This window comes from Ipomoea triloba, chromosome 11, assembly GCF_003576645.1.
Source record: "Ipomoea triloba cultivar NCNSP0323 chromosome 11, ASM357664v1".
NCBI lineage: Eukaryota > Viridiplantae > Streptophyta > Magnoliopsida > Solanales > Convolvulaceae > Ipomoea > Ipomoea triloba.
In genome coordinates, this window is record NC_044926.1 from 3,313,591 (window position 1) to 3,329,446 (window position 15,856).

Below are 15,856 nucleotides of genomic sequence, written 5' to 3' on the forward strand. Positions count from 1 at the left end.
ATTATGTACTTATTACAATTTTTTTTTTAATACAACTAACCTCATTACATTTTAGTATGTAAAACCTATTGAAGGTCTCTTCGATCTCATGACCTCCCATATGGGAGAGTTCACTACATGTCATCTGAACACAAGGTACTTGGCGTACTTATTATAATTAATATATTATGTATTTATACTTGCAGTTAACATATTATTTTATATATTCAGTTAATAAATTATGTACTTATTACCATTAATATATTAGAGTAGGGATTACATGATATGGGGCAATTTGGTTTTGGATTAATTTGATCCATTCAAAAAAAATGATGATGACAAGTTGTATGTATCATGTATGTAAGGTAAATGTATGGCTTCTCCTGAATTCTCTCCTCTTCATGGTAGCTAAGCCATGAAATTTGGTTTAAAAATGCGATGCCATTCTCCATTAATCCACCGTCCCATTCATCAATCCAATTCTCCCCTTCGTGAACCAAAAAAAAAATGGCAGTTAGGAAAGCCCAACTATCTCTCCTCCTCGTCCTCGTCGTGGCGGCGAATCTGGCGTTATCCCTGGTGGCGCAATCCACGAATATGTACGTGAATCCCGCCTCCGTGGGAAGCGTAGGCAGAATCGACGTCGACGACACGGAGGAGATGATGCTGGACTCCGTATCCTCAAGGCGAGTGCTTTACCAGTACAGATACTTGAGCTACTCGGTGTTGCAGAAGGACAACATCCCGTGCGGCCGGAGAGGCCCTTCTTACTATCACTGCCACATCCACCGCCCCATCCGCCCCTACAGCCGCGGCTGCAGCCGCTTCACCAGATGCGGCGGAAGAGGCCGTTAATTTCCGTTTTTTTTTTTTTTTTTTTTTAATTTTATCTGCCGCGCCGCCGTTGCATGCATGCATGCATGCATGGATTATATCTATATATATTCATTGATCCGCTCGCCGGCCTCCCTAGCTGCCTGCCATGCAAGAATTACGTACCCGGATTCCTCATCATCATCACCGACCTAAAAATTCAAGCTTTATTGTTTTTAGTATATCCCATGCCATCTCTTGAATAATTATCTTTCATCTTTGGAATGGGAAGGGAAGGATTATATATATATTTTTATATTATTAAATAAATAAATTAAGATTCCTATCCATCCATCCAATTTGTATATACATACACTACTTCTTTCTTTGCTAACCATATACAATATATAAACATAAATGTGCAATCATATGTAGCACATGCTTCAATTTAGTATCTCTATATGATCTACCTATTGCTTGGAGTCCATCAAAAGTTAGCTCGCATACGGGGCGTGTTGAGCATATATAATTGCTATTAGTTGAAATGGAGCATATGCATACTTCAATTTTCTTAACTATTGCATGCGTGCTGTGATTCAGAATGATTGTTAGTTCTTCAGTTTTTTTGCAGGCAAATGGTGCATGTTCGATCCGCCATTTCATGCATGTTTTGTTTGCTTTGAACAACACACTATAACATACAAATTAAAGCGAGCAATAATCCTAAACTAAACCTCACCATTCCTACATGACTTCCCACTCTATATTATATCCTCCGATCCGATCCAGATTTCATTTCATTATATTTTCACTGCCATTAACTAACTAACATACACAGAATTAAAATGAAAGTCACCATTGTAATGGGCGGCTATGAATTTGGCATGGAAGTAGGGCCTCAAGAACCCATCCTGGAAATGAAACGCAGAATCCAAAACCTTCTCGGAGTGCCAATGGCCTCCCAAAGCCTCTCCATTTTCGGGTGGGAACTAATCGACGGTCTCGACATGGAAGATTACCCCATCATCTCCGACGGCACAAAAATCGATCTTTCCATCCAATCAAACCACCCTTTTCATCAACAACAACAACCTAGTAACACTAAATTCCAAATCACCGTCAAATTCTCAGCCAGAAAAATAAACATGGAAGTGGACCCCACCGACACCGTCCGAAGCCTGAAGGAGAAAATCCACATAATCGACGGCACGCCGATAAAACGGATGGCCCTCTTCTTCTCCGGCAACGAGCTCGAGGAAGAACACCAGAGCCTAAGCCACTACGGCCTCCGCGAATTCTCGCAAGTTATCGTGTATTTAAAGACGATGTCACGCGCCATGGCCGACCCTCCTTCCAGGAAGATAAGCTTCCTCGTCCAGACCTCTTCCAGCTTACTTAATGCCGCCACAATCCCCCTGGAAATCAGCGATTTAAGCACGGTTAACGACTTAATCCAATCCTTAATCACGCGAAAAATCCTGCCCCAAGATGACTACATCTTCATTCATAAGCAGAGGATCATGAGAGAAAGCTGTAGTCTTCGTTGGCATGGCGTTGAGAATGGAGAGTGTCTCTATGTTTTCAAAGGCACTGTTAGCAGTGGATGAGGCCAGGCTGTGATATGATTAACAAAAAAAATTAGATTTTAATTACTATTGTTCGGACTAACATAATAATTCAAATCAGATATTCGTATCATATTCCTGAATATGCAATTTTCGTGTTACATATTAGTCTGTGTAAGGATTAATTGATTGTTGTAATATCGTGGACCAACGATAATTTACACCGCATATTGATGTATCACAACTATAACTGGTGCTGAAAATTAATTGTGAAATGGATCCCATTGACATGCTTTGGACACGCCTATTCCTTTAATTTATAAGAAAGTCAGCAATCATTAATTTAATGTGTTATATGAATGAAATTTGCCTTGTGACTCTAGTTGACAAAAGATTACAGTAGATGAATGCAAACCAGCTTAAATTATCCACCTATCCAAATCAAGAATATCAATAGGTATCTGGATGAGTTAAATTTAAAACTTTATAATTGTTAAATTAATTATTCCAGAAAAAATGGTCAAATAAATCCCTAATGTTAAAGAATCTAATTATATTTTTTAAAAAATATTTAAGAGCTTTATTGACTTTTCAAGTAATGTTTTAATCATTTTCTCATTATTTGATTAACTTGGTTGACAGCTGCATGGATTGATCAATCCATGCAACTAATAGTCAATAAATGGTTGCTGTCATGTGGCAACTAAATTCCACTGCACCTCACTCAGCCGGAAGACTGTTTTGTATTTGTATTATTGTGAATTTGACAGCGATTTTATCCCCTGGCTGACTAGACTTCACTCAGTTCACTGTATTCCTACCAAGCCTTATCTAGAGTGTGACACAGTGACAACGATGTCTCTTTGTTTTTACACTCATAATCCTAACAACATAATTATACTCTTTTTTTATTACATTAAATATACTAAATAAACACAAACAAATATGTGTAATCTAGCATCATTAACTAATTACACAACTAAATATTACATGACAACTAACATGTTTGTGTTGGGTAGGTGAAAAAACAAAGTAGATGAAAACACGCTCTCTAAATCTCTAATAATTTTTAAATTAACTACATTTTTAAAGTCTAAACCCGAAATTTCTACCGAAAACCTGCATTATTTATTTCATTCCCACCGATATTTTCTATTAGTTGGCACAGGATAGACACCTTATCTTTTGCTTTTAATGCTTTTCGGATATTTTCACAATTCGCATATGGTGGGCACCATGCAACCCCCCTAATGTTGCATCAAAATTTATTTGAGAAAAGTACACAACCCAACAGTTTTGGTTTACCAGGTCCACGTGTCTAATGTCTAACATTTCCTTTTTTATTTTTATTATTATTCATCCGTTATTCATGAATTAAATAACGTTATTATTATAACATATCACATTTATAATTTTGTATTAAGACGCTAATCTTGTAAAAATGAAAGTGACAACTGGTACTATATACGCTGGAAAACGACATGAGAAATTAAGGATAGAAAGCAAGTCATATTCGGATAGAGTAGCACACTAAACAACTACACAAGGCTCTGTTCATTGGTTGTAAATACAGTAAGTACTAAATACTAAAGAATACAGATAGGATAGGACATGGATGGATATGTACTTGTTGATGAACATCTATGAAGCAACTACATTTTAGGCTCATGAATATAATACACTAATCATGTTTCTGCAATTTGATCATCCTGAATCCCAATTAAGTAGTGATTATGTTTGCATAATTGCTATATTAATGAATAGAACAAACAATCCCAGTGTGATGAAGGAGACAGATGAATTTCATTCTATGTTTTCACCTACAGAAATGGTAATAGATCTCAATGATTAATGTGATTGTCTGTAGAATATTATCCATTTTTTAAAATTTAAAATTTAAAACAAAATTAAAAAAATGTCCCATGACCAACCACAGAGAGGCATATGCACCCAACTACCAACCTATCAAGAAAGTTGGACCACCACAACTACCATTCATGAGGTTTTGGCCTTTTATCAACTCCCATTCTCCTGCAAATTAAAATTCCCAACTACAAAGCATAAAATTCAAGACTTTTCTTGGGATTGATTCTTTTTTTCTCTTTCTTTATTATTATTATTTTAATAATTTTCTCTCTATTTATATTTTACATGTTGTTGGCTTATCCATAGCAGTTGCCTCAATACTTCACCTTTTTGGCTACTATTCTGCTGCTTGTGTTTTTGACAATATTTTCAACTCCCATGGCTGACTTGGATACCAATTCAAGTACTTGTGGTACTGAAGCTCAAGTGGATTCTATAGGTAATTAGTGAATACAGTACTGTTGCTTTTAGTTGCCTGTTTCTTTTTCTACAAATTTCTGCATTTTTGTCATGATTATATTGTACTGTCAAAGCAAAACCAGTTGCCATGCATCTTGATGTTTGGTTTTTGGGTGTGTATGTATGTGGTGGTGGTTAGCAGTTGAGGTCACAAGTAAAGATTTAGAAAAGGAGCTTGTGTTCTCAGAGGATGAAGAAATCCTTATTACCAGAATGTTCAACTTGGTTGGAGAAAGGTACACATCAGATCACCCTCTAAAACCAATCAAATTTGTTAATTCTCATACCATTTCTTGCCCATAAAAGGCCAAATCCTTCGTCCCGAGACCTGTAAAGGTGGTAAATCACAGTGACTCAGTAGTCCATTTAGGTGGAAGGATCATGTCTGGTGCTCACCACATTGGGCGTAACTCTCATACTGTGACTGTCAGGACTCGATCTTGTGTCCTTACTCACAATCTGTCACCCAGAAACCAGAAACCAACTGAATTACCTATGCTGGCATTCTTATATCATTTCTCCTAAGATGTTTGGTTGTGTTGATGATCAAACTAGGTGGTCGCTGATTGCTGGAAGAATCCCAGGAAGAACTGCGGAGGAAATCGAGAAGTACTGGAATTCAAGATACTCCACCAGCCAATGAGATGGAAGAAGAAGAGGGTTGTTCTGATTTCTGAGACCAGTGAAGATATATTCACCTGTGTACTAGGAATTTAAGAAAATATTTTTTGGGGCATAGGTTTAGCAGTGTTGCAGATTTACTAATGGTGACAAGGTTTGTACTATGAACATTATGGTATTTCAATTTAAGGTGCAATGGATTTCTCTTCGGATTGCGTTTCCTCTTATGACTAAAATATATAAAACTATAGTCATTTTAGTTTTAAAAAGGTACAAAATTTTCAGGGAATTTTTTGGTACCTCAAATAACATGTCTCCAGACCCCAACATATGACCAAAACCCACCACCTTGTCTGTAGTGAGTCACATGCCATTAGGCACATATTGCCTGAACTAGCTAGGCATTTTCAAGAACCTGGTAATCTTGTGTCGGTGTGAAATTTTACAGGATAGGTTTGAAGTTCAATTTTTTTTTTAAAAGGTGGTAACTTTAAACTTTAATGCCATGGAATAGCTTAATCCAAAAATAAATTTTTACAAAAACAAAAGACTGCTACTTCATCTTCCATGGTTTGATGATGCCAAGAAGAGAAGCATAGGAGAAGAACAATCATGTAGCAGATCAGATCCATTTTAATTTCTGGTGCTCTGATATATTTATTCAGGACCTGCAAGTGAGTAGAATGTAAGAACAGGGAAAAGAAGCAGAACAAATATCTGCAGTTGATTATTGTATATATATGAACAAGTTCAAATTCCATCTTTTCAAGACTCTATCTGTCCTGGTCCTGTTTCTTGAATTGCATTCTGAAAGGCAGACCTAAGGCACAAATTAAATGCTGATCAACTTTGAGAAGCTGATGATCAATAATATATCACAAACATCAAAGAAAGACGACGTGTACAAAAATGCAGACATCAAACACAGCCATTGGCAACACACAAAAAATGTGTACAAACGCAACCATTAACATATGATCAGACACCAATGAATATAAACTGATTCCTTTTTCTACTTCCTAATCAATGATCTCTCAAGATTTTGAATAAAAATTTGAAGCTTTAGGGTGTGTTTGGTTCATTTACTTCTGTTACCTTTAGGTTCTACAGCAAACCAGAGAGTTTATCCACATTTTTTCACAAGGCCACGTATCTACAACAACAAGAACAATGGAAAAGGATAAGCTTTAAACAACCATTGCAAAACTCTAAAGAAATCTCGATTTGCTAAATGCTTTGTAAAAGTTTGAAAGCTTCCATTCCTGAATCACACTGACTCCATGGAAATCGAGTTCCTCGATCTCAAAGTATTACTAGTTCTGACGATATCACCAAAATTCGAATCCTGAAACAGAAAAACATGGCAAAATCTCACACTCTTGACCACATAAACTGGAAATACTGCATCACAACTATAATCTTTTTATTTATTTCATTTTCTTTCCCCTCCAATTTAAAAAAACTAGCATACCTAGGAACCTTTTTTTTTTGGGTTAAATAATTTCCTCACTCCAGCTGACACATAAAAATCCAATCTTTCGGGTTTGTCTTCAAATTTTCTAAGAAATAATCAATGCAACGCGCAGTAAGAGTTAAATTCTGAATAAAAAGCGGCTTACCGCAAGCAGGTCATTCATCTTGCTAGAATCACGTTTTCAAAAAAAAAAATCTTGCTAGAAAAAAAAAAAAACTCGTAAGAGTATTCAAGGCTTTGATACCATGAAAGAGGGATGAAAACACATGTATTCACTGCTCAAGAGAATTACAATATATAGTACAAAAACTCAAGGAAATAAACTACAGTTACAACAAGAATAGAAATAGTTTATACAATAACTAAATATAAAGAAAAGGTCAGACACCAGAAGGATCTTTAATACAAATTGATGAACAAAGACTGACAAAATCCCACTGGGAATCTGCATGAGTAAAGTGTAGACCGACGCGGAAGACCGAAAGATGAAAGATGACAACAACGTACGGGCTTCTCGTGTATGAGTTCATTCGATAAGCCGCATCGTGGAAACCAATAAATATTTATTTCAAGTATATGATAAATAGGTATACAGATCTTACAACTATTATATAGTGTGTCAATACCTTATTACCTTTTCAAATGGTGATTACATGATCAAATTTCAGTGGCAAGAGCTTTAATTCTTTCAAGTATCAAAAAGACTTTCTTCCTCCCATTCAAAAACTTACAAGGGGAAATTTTGTTGGCCGATTAGCCATACTAGTGATTTGGAGAAATCTGGCAAAAAGTATTTAGTGTCCTTTTCAGGGAACTCTTCATCAATTTTTTTTTTTTAGTTGAGCGGCATGTATTTTCACAGTACTCGTTTTTTCAATTATGAAATGTGGCTAAGTGATCAACTCACATTGGGCCTAGTGCCCAAGTGGTTTGGCCAATAGTGGGTCAAGATATTGAATGTTGATGTGGACGGGTTACCGAGGAATACAAATAATTTATGATTTTTTTCAGATTTGGTATTATCTTGTAAAGAATTATGAGTATTTAAAAAAAAATATTTTTCTATAATATTGTCTCCTAAAAAGAAGAATTAAATGCACAATTTTATGGGGTATGAGCTTGATGGGGCCATGGTTCCCGAGGTTCCATTTTATTGAGAAAGACTTGGCCCAAAGGAGTAATAAAGGAGAGTTGTGGCCTAAGAAGGTGAAGGGTTTTGATGGGCTAGCAAGAAGGAAGCCATGGTGACCCAAGCAAGGAAAAAGTTCAATTGGGCTAGAGATAAAGAAGTCATGATGGCCCAATAAGAGAAGGGAAGTCTTAATGGGCTAAAGGTAGAGAAGACATGGTGATCCAAACGGTTGAGGGAGATGGTAAGAGGTCAGAACAAAATGTACACAAGAGAGAGATAGTTACACCTCCACTTAAACTCGAACCTACTCCCTTCCACATGAGATGCAATTGGATACCACTAAACCACAAGGTTATTAGCAATCCAATGTTACTTAGTATGATACTATCTACTTTCTACAATAATACCATAATTCGAGCCCCAACCAATAGCTACAATATTGATTTACCTCCTCAAGAGACTTGTGAATGAGTTCATGAAATTCAAGATATAATCAAAAAATAAATATTAGTTATAATCAACCTATTTTGACCAATAAACAAGAAATGATCTCTCAAATGACCTTTTAATTTTCACGGACCTTTATATTATTGGTTGGCCCTATTTTTTCAATCTAACGTTGAACACAAAAATCATACACACATAACGACGAGATGTTTTTTTTTTTTTTTTTGTGTGTGTACTATTTAGACTTAGCACGCTTCAACACAAAGTTTCCAAGTGTACCTGAAATTCTTCATAAGTTGCATCACTGAATAGTCTTGGTCCGATCCGTGCAGGAACCCACTCAAAATATAAGTGGATCGCTCGTCTTCAAAGAGAGACATCAGATCAGATAGCAATACACTAAACCTAGCCCCAACCTCTAATACATCATCAATGGCATTATATGTTGCCTTGACCACATATCTTATTTCACATTTACTTTGTTGAAGCCGGCCTGGCCCAATTTCTAAAGATTTACATAATCTATCATTTGATTCGTGTCATGAGCGACCTGATGAGCTATTGGCTGAGCGCCATGTATTTATGAGGAATCGAACCTGTAACTTCTCAGGTGGGAGGACTACAGCTATGCCGCTTGATCACAAGGCCTTTGGCATATTACACATGAGAATTGAGAAGTAAACCAGACTGCACTAATAATGCATACTAATTCTATAGTTAGGAATGCTTATTGTTGCCTCACCTGTGCATCATTTGTGGGAAACAAAGAATGTCAATTAACATCTCCCCACTTATCAAACATAACACATGAGCATAATAATCTCAATAATAGTAAAGAAAATTTAAAAATATTTTGTCGTTGTATACTCGTGTTGCGTTTGACTAAGTTATGTCAGACAATATATATATTATATATGCTACAATTTTTTTATTTATTTATAATAATATCAATTATCTGTTGGCTTGATATGGTGTATGTTGTCTTTCCCTGCAAAGAATCCTATGTCGTAGCGAACAAGGTTTAGCTAAGGTAGCTAGCATATTACATTTGTCAAGGATTACAATGACAGCTCTTATCAAGATTAGACTAAAGGGAGGGAGTGTTTCTAGTCCTAAATTATTCTTATCAATCAAGAAAAAGATGGGAGAAAGCATGCAAATAAGTATGATTAAGAAGGCATCATCAAGTGCTAATAGATCGATTATATTGTATGTAGTGGAAGCTAATTAAGATGCTGATCGAAACTGGTTGGTGGAGAGTAAAATTAAGAAAATAATCTTGACGAAGTCAATTTTTATAGGTCCCACTATATATATATAAAGAGTTAATTGGCCTGGTGCGAGAAATTCAAACGTTTGGCCGGGTTTGCTCTTACATGCTAATATGGCGAGATAGCTAGTTAGGATTGGGATGGATGGGATGAGTTGATTGTATGTAAAGCAGCAAAGGTCCACTTGGTTGTAATTAATAAAACATTCCATGTTCCTAATTACATCATTAGGGATTTGTTAATTAATAATGCCATGGACCAACCAATTGTGAGGATGATTATAGAGACAATTAAGTCTAATTTTCAATTAATTTGTCATTACAATTTTAGGTCTATCTACTCTGAATTTTTATTTGGGTACAAGTTGTGCATAGTATACTATGTTAAAAGTTATAATTAAAGATGACAATTGGATGCCTAGAAACATATGATGACATGTTCTGACAATACTAATAGTTAAAATCAAATGTTTATCACTATGTCAAAACAAAATAGTTTATAACAATTGTGTAATTTTATTTTATTATACTTACATAACAACTCGTGTAATGTTTAAATTATATGCTTGCAGAAAGATATTGAATTGCGCATGACCCTCTTAGCTTCGGTTAAATAAGATATATAGTTATACATACTTATCAATAATTAATTAACATATTTCAAATAGTAACCCATCACTTGGGTAATCCTATTGAATATTAATCTATGTTAATGAGATGTACCCTTCCCATGAATAAGTTAATTAAATTATAAAAATGGTATTTTAAGCCTCCATTAAATTAATTAAGTTCTTGCTAATTGTGACTTGTTAACAAACTTAATTAATCCATTCATTATTATTCCAGCTGAAATGACAATCTATGTTGGATGGACCTGTGGAATTGTAGACACATTCATTTAGGATGACATGGAATTTAATTATTACATTTTCTCAAAAGAAAGAATTGAAAGAAAAAATGAAAATGATTTTGTGGTGGCTTTTTGATATGTCTATCATGGTCTGATCACCAAAAATGGTACAGCCTGCAGTCCTCTCTACTTTCATATCAAATAATTCATCGAATGGATTTCTAAGATTTGACATTTAGGAAGCATCCATATGGATAAACTTTTTATGGAAAGCTTACCACACATTAAAATATAGAAGTTTAAAGTTTATCAGCTCAAGTAAAAAATGTCAAGAGATAGTTCTCGCCGGAATCAAATTTGAAATATTTTGGTTATTAAGTTATTAGTAAGACTAACTTGGCTTGGAGTTGTCCCTATTTATTTTTATTTTATTTTGTTTTTTTTTTATTGTTATCATACTTTAATGTTGACGTTAATATGTAATCCATTCTTTATGAACGAATGAAAAAAATACACGTATCTTGAGGCCTGAAGCGCAATATAATTATATTGAAAATGTTTATTGATCAGTTATTGTAATAAGCATCTAAACAATTACATGTAACTTTGATACATATATATGCTGAAATTGAATTGCATAATGAGCATCTAATTAAACAATTACATGTAATTACGGTTTAATTAAAATTAAATCCTTAACATTCGATCATCCAGTTGCATATGATGAATGCTTCATCACTCTGCAAGTCTTGAAAACATTCAAAACCCATGCACTTTCATTTTACCTACACCATAGATAAGCATAGAACAACAATGTTAAGATAAAATACACCTAAATAATAATAATAATCTCTCAAACAATGGAAATTAAATAATTAATTACCGGTAATTGCTGTAATTCCCAATATTACTTTCTTTAATTTTCTTCTGGTTGATTTCCGCCGGCTTGAGAACAGTAACCTGTCGACGGTTATCAAACATCATTTTAGTTCCATGTTTTGCTGGAGAATTTAATATTGTTTGGTACATTCTTTTTTTAGTATTATTGACTCTGTTACGATGTAGTATCTGTTCATAACTACCTTCTCAACCAAATAAAATACAAATAACCAATATTGCATCCATTGAGACTCGAACACACCCCCTCCCATGTGGGGTGCAACCGGGTGCCACAATATTGTTTGATACATAGGAACAGAAAGTCTTTTAATCTTTTAGTTAAGACAGAATGCATTATTCAATTATTCTGCCTACCAAGCCTAAGAAGAAAGAATAGGGAAGAAAAGATGAGTGACCTTTGGACTATTGACAGGTGAGCTAGCAGTATCCTCCAAGTCAGGGTCAGACGTTTTCTTTTTTGATTTCTTCAAGTTCTTGAGTCTCTGATGAAAGCCGCCCATTGAGTCTCCACCGTCGTGAGCATCGGCGCCACCGCGCTCCTTCCATGCAGCCGGAGAGGCAGCGTCGGAGTGCAAAGAAGGGCCGCCAAAACGGCTGTAATCTCCACGGTAAGAATACGCCGCCGAGCCGCCATAGTTATCACTGCTACTATTCAATGAAAAATCCTGCAGATAAGAAGTCCACCCACTCTCCTCAGCCCTACTAATCTCATCTGTTTTTTGTTTACAGCCACCGAAACTTTTTGATGTGGAAGAATTCATTATTGTATGTACTATGTAGTGTTCTAGCTAGTGTTGATAGAGGCTATTGGTTTGGGGTTTGAGGCAATGTTGGAGTGTAGGGTATGGTTATATATAATGGAGAAACTAGAAAAGGAAGTAGGGAAATCATCAATAGAAATATGAACAAAGGGAGAGGATGGAATATGTGGCCCGGCCTCCACACAGTACAGTTTAATTAATTGATCATATATACTAAAAAGAGTTAATAACTTTATTTCTTTGGCTGAAAAGCACATAGTTGGCTGGATTCCAAGCTTGAAGTATGAAATTAGTCTTATTTTGAGCACGGGTGTGTAGAAATATGAACAAAGGGATCGGGAGAGGGAGGCATAATTTAACTAGGCATATACAATTTTACTTCACTAACAGTTACAAAGTGTATGGTTTAAATTGGTCTTATTGTGAATTTTGCCAGTCCTAATTTATAAGTATTTTAATTTTGAGGTAAGAATAAGTGTGGACTCTCGAGATTATGGTGCAATTCTTTGAAAAAAGTAACTTTTTATCATGTGAAATCTTAGTTGGCATGCAGGCAGGGCTACGAGGGGGTGGCACACTCTATGGACATGATGTGTCAAAAATGGTCCAAGTCAATACCAGTGATGTGATGATATTATTTTGGAACCTATATGTGATGATGAACATAATGAACACTAGGAGTCCAGAACATCCGACCACTGAATAATAACTGTAATTATTAATTCAAGCAACATTTGAAGATCATATCGAATATGCCCAACATTTGAAATGAACATTACCCGCAACTGTTCTGAATATTTAGATAATGTGGCGTACACGAATGATAGTTGTGTCAATCACCAACTAGGGAACAAAGAAGTCACGTAATTATAATATATATTAAAAGTTCAAATTTTACGCCCTGGTTTAGCATAGTTATTCATCTCCTGACTTGATGTTGCCATTGAAGGTGGCAGTTTGGAGGCTTAGAATGATGGAAGTTGTGGTTTGTATCTCTAGTGGGTGTATAAATTAAAAACTAGAGTCTGACCGGTGGGTTAATTGTGTCACTTGTGATTTAGCTCTGTAGTGACTCTAGCGCTTAGAGGTGAGATTCTGTGGGTTTAGGATTAGTCTGAAAAAGCTAGGAACACCTAAACATTAAATAAAAATTCAAATTTTACCCTGAAAGAAGTTGTCTAGCAGGTGGAAGATCATGATTTGATTTTTGCTAACATTGTTGATTATATATTTTTTATCTTTGTGATTTTAATAATGTGATTTAGTTTTTATATAATAAAGGAAAAATACTAACTTTCAATAATAATAATTAATTCATATTATTTAGTAGTATATGATTCCAATATATTATGTTTATCTTTACAATTTTAGTAATACGTGATTTAGTTTATGTATAATTAAGAGAAATTACTTTATAACATTTTATTTATTATATTAATATTTTAATAAATGTCTCAATTTGTAAGTTATAACTATATAATTTTATATTTAAAAAAAATTATATATCATTAATTAATGATTTAACAACCACATTATCTAGTCACAGGAGTGTAAACTGGGACACCGAATGGTACTAGGCCACAAGGTTTTTTTATGTCAACTCGTGACTTCTTATGTAAAACCACACGTTGATAAATGGTAAGATATTTAGATCGATAAGATTGAGCAATAGAAATACAAATTATTGGTGATTTATGGGGAATAAGATGTAGAAAGGTAGACAGTAAGACAGCATGCATATTAGGTAGTTATTCAAATGTATAAAAGATTGAAAGAATAAAATGCCGCAATTGACTGTGCCTTCACGTTTACAACAGTGAAATTTTAGAATATTTGGATTTTGGCCGGCAAAGGCTTTGGACTATAAATTGGTTGAGAGTTGAGAGAGTGCATGAACTATATATATTCCAATCTCCAAACCCTTCGGCATGCATGCATGCATGCATGTTACTGATTCCAATTTTATATTCTTCTTATTCCCCTTCACAATTCTTTCTTGTACAAACTTGTTATATATGGTTTTTGAGCCAATTCAATGATCTTCTTGGCTTAATAGTAAAGATGCAACGTATTCTCGATCCTTAAATGGGTGGTCAAGTAGGCGAAGTATATATAATTCTTGTACCTAAAGTTTACAAGCTTGATTCTAATTAATATCATTTTGGTTCAGCCTACCGTACGAGATCTTTCTAATACAATTTACTTTTCCCGTGTGGTTTGAGAGGCATTCTACTGTCATGTAATTTTTTATTTTTTTTTTATATATATGTAGGAATGTAGGATACTATAAATATTATAGCATAACTTATCAAAGGTCAAATTTAATATTTTAATTACATATCAAATACATAGTGGTTTCTTTAATTTAAAAGCTAATTACCTTCCAATTTGTAATTTGTACATTCAATGGATATTTCAGTTGGCTGCCACTTGGGCATGTGCATTGTGTGGTAAAAGTGAAACAAACAACAAATTAGGAAGTAGTCAGCTAGACTAAAAAGCCTTTTAGAATATATGTAATTTATTGATTAGACCGATTTAGGTGTGCTTCAATGAAGAACAGGTAATTAATTCTAATACAAAGAATTAAGAAATTTATTGATTATTTGTCAACTATTACACATGAGCGGAGTTTAAATAGTACAAACTCTCAGGATAGTGACTACAAGTTTCAATTCTCTCGTCACCGAAAAAAAAAATTAAAAAGTTTGAAGGTATTACTCATCTACATGTACATATATTCCAAATTCTTGGATCATATATACTACAAATTTTAAATTAAGAAACTGATAGATTGAGTTATAATAACCAAATTTAATTAACAATACTGATTTTTTGGTCTAACCGTTAAAAAGAGAATTGAAACCTCCTACCTATTAAATAGTGAAGTGAAGGGTGTAAAATCCCACTAGTTACGGTAAAATTACATTTATAAAATTAATAAAACATAAATTTACACCACTTTGTTCCAGTTTCATTGGTTAGGCTCGATACCACTTATGACAAGGATCTTGTGGTCCAGTGGCATCAAACCCTCCTATTTGTACGGGTCCAGTGGCATCAAACCCTCCTATTTGTACGGGAGGTGGTGGATTTGAGCCTCAGTGGAGTCAATACTGACTCTTGTGCTTCAATAGGTTGAGAAAGTAGTTATGAACAGATACTGCATTCTAATAGAGTTAGTAGTATTCAAAAAAAAAAAGTAAAATATATAAAATATAATTTGTAAATACTATATCATTCCTTAATTTTATAAATCTAATAATATGTTATACCTTACTTCTATGAATAGTCTTTCAAACTTTCTATTTAAAATGCACTTACTTTTCTTGTATGTCATGGTCCCGCCATTAGTACCTAGTAACATTTATATATATATATATATATATATATATATATATATATATATATATATATATATATATATATTAATGTAATTATAATAGATAAAAATTTTGAACTTTATAATTTTTTATAATTCAAAAATATGGTGACATTGCATATATATGTAGATATGTCAAAGTGAGTCGGCGGGACAAATCCCACCAAAGCCTGCCGTGTGACGAGGTAAGCTAAAAGTCCGTCAATAATATGTGTCTAAGGGAAGTCGACAGCGCCACACCGCCTTAGTTTTGCGGGGCCCGTCAAAATATTAACTTTGTAATTTTTGTAAATTTATAATTTATATAAAAAATGTAAATGTTAAAATCATTTTAGAT

At 34.3% G+C, this 15,856-nt stretch overlaps 4 protein-coding genes across 5 annotated transcripts; 3 read left to right on the forward strand and 1 right to left on the reverse strand.

The window, feature by feature from the left end:
* The first annotated feature begins 486 nt into the window (after positions 1 to 486).
* On the forward strand, positions 487 to 834 carry LOC115996983 (rapid alkalinization factor-like). Its single transcript, XM_031236429.1, has one exon. It carries the CDS (start codon positions 487 to 489, stop codon positions 832 to 834), a length of 348 nt encoding a protein of 115 aa, XP_031092289.1.
* Positions 835 to 1,462: 628 nt separating this feature from the next.
* LOC115997312 (polyubiquitin-B) lies at positions 1,463 to 2,513 on the forward strand. Its single transcript, XM_031236847.1, has one exon. It carries the CDS (start codon positions 1,638 to 1,640, stop codon positions 2,397 to 2,399), a length of 762 nt encoding a protein of 253 aa, XP_031092707.1. The 5' UTR covers positions 1,463 to 1,637; the 3' UTR covers positions 2,400 to 2,513.
* A 1,959-nt stretch (positions 2,514 to 4,472) lies between these two features.
* LOC115995674 (MYB-like transcription factor ETC1) lies at positions 4,473 to 5,524 on the forward strand. Of its 2 annotated transcripts, none has more exons than XM_031234776.1 (3): positions 4,473 to 4,662; positions 4,822 to 4,918; positions 5,238 to 5,524. In XM_031234776.1, exons 1-3 carry the CDS (start codon positions 4,602 to 4,604, stop codon positions 5,323 to 5,325), a joined length of 246 nt encoding a protein of 81 aa, XP_031090636.1. In that variant the 5' UTR covers positions 4,473 to 4,601; the 3' UTR covers positions 5,326 to 5,524. The 2 variants fall into 2 exon arrangements, with proteins under 2 accessions (XP_031090636.1, XP_031090637.1); XM_031234777.1 differs by having other exon boundaries at positions 4,485 to 4,662; positions 4,825 to 4,918.
* A 5,487-nt stretch (positions 5,525 to 11,011) lies between these two features.
* LOC115997497 (vascular-related unknown protein 1-like) lies at positions 11,012 to 12,211 on the reverse strand. The gene is made up of 3 exons (XM_031237061.1): positions 11,772 to 12,211; positions 11,360 to 11,436; positions 11,012 to 11,261 (listed from the first exon to the last, which is right to left on the reverse strand). Exons 1-3 carry the CDS (start codon positions 12,135 to 12,137, stop codon positions 11,258 to 11,260), a joined length of 447 nt encoding a protein of 148 aa, XP_031092921.1. The 5' UTR covers positions 12,138 to 12,211; the 3' UTR covers positions 11,012 to 11,257.
* Between the last annotated feature and the right edge of the window lie 3,645 nt (positions 12,212 to 15,856).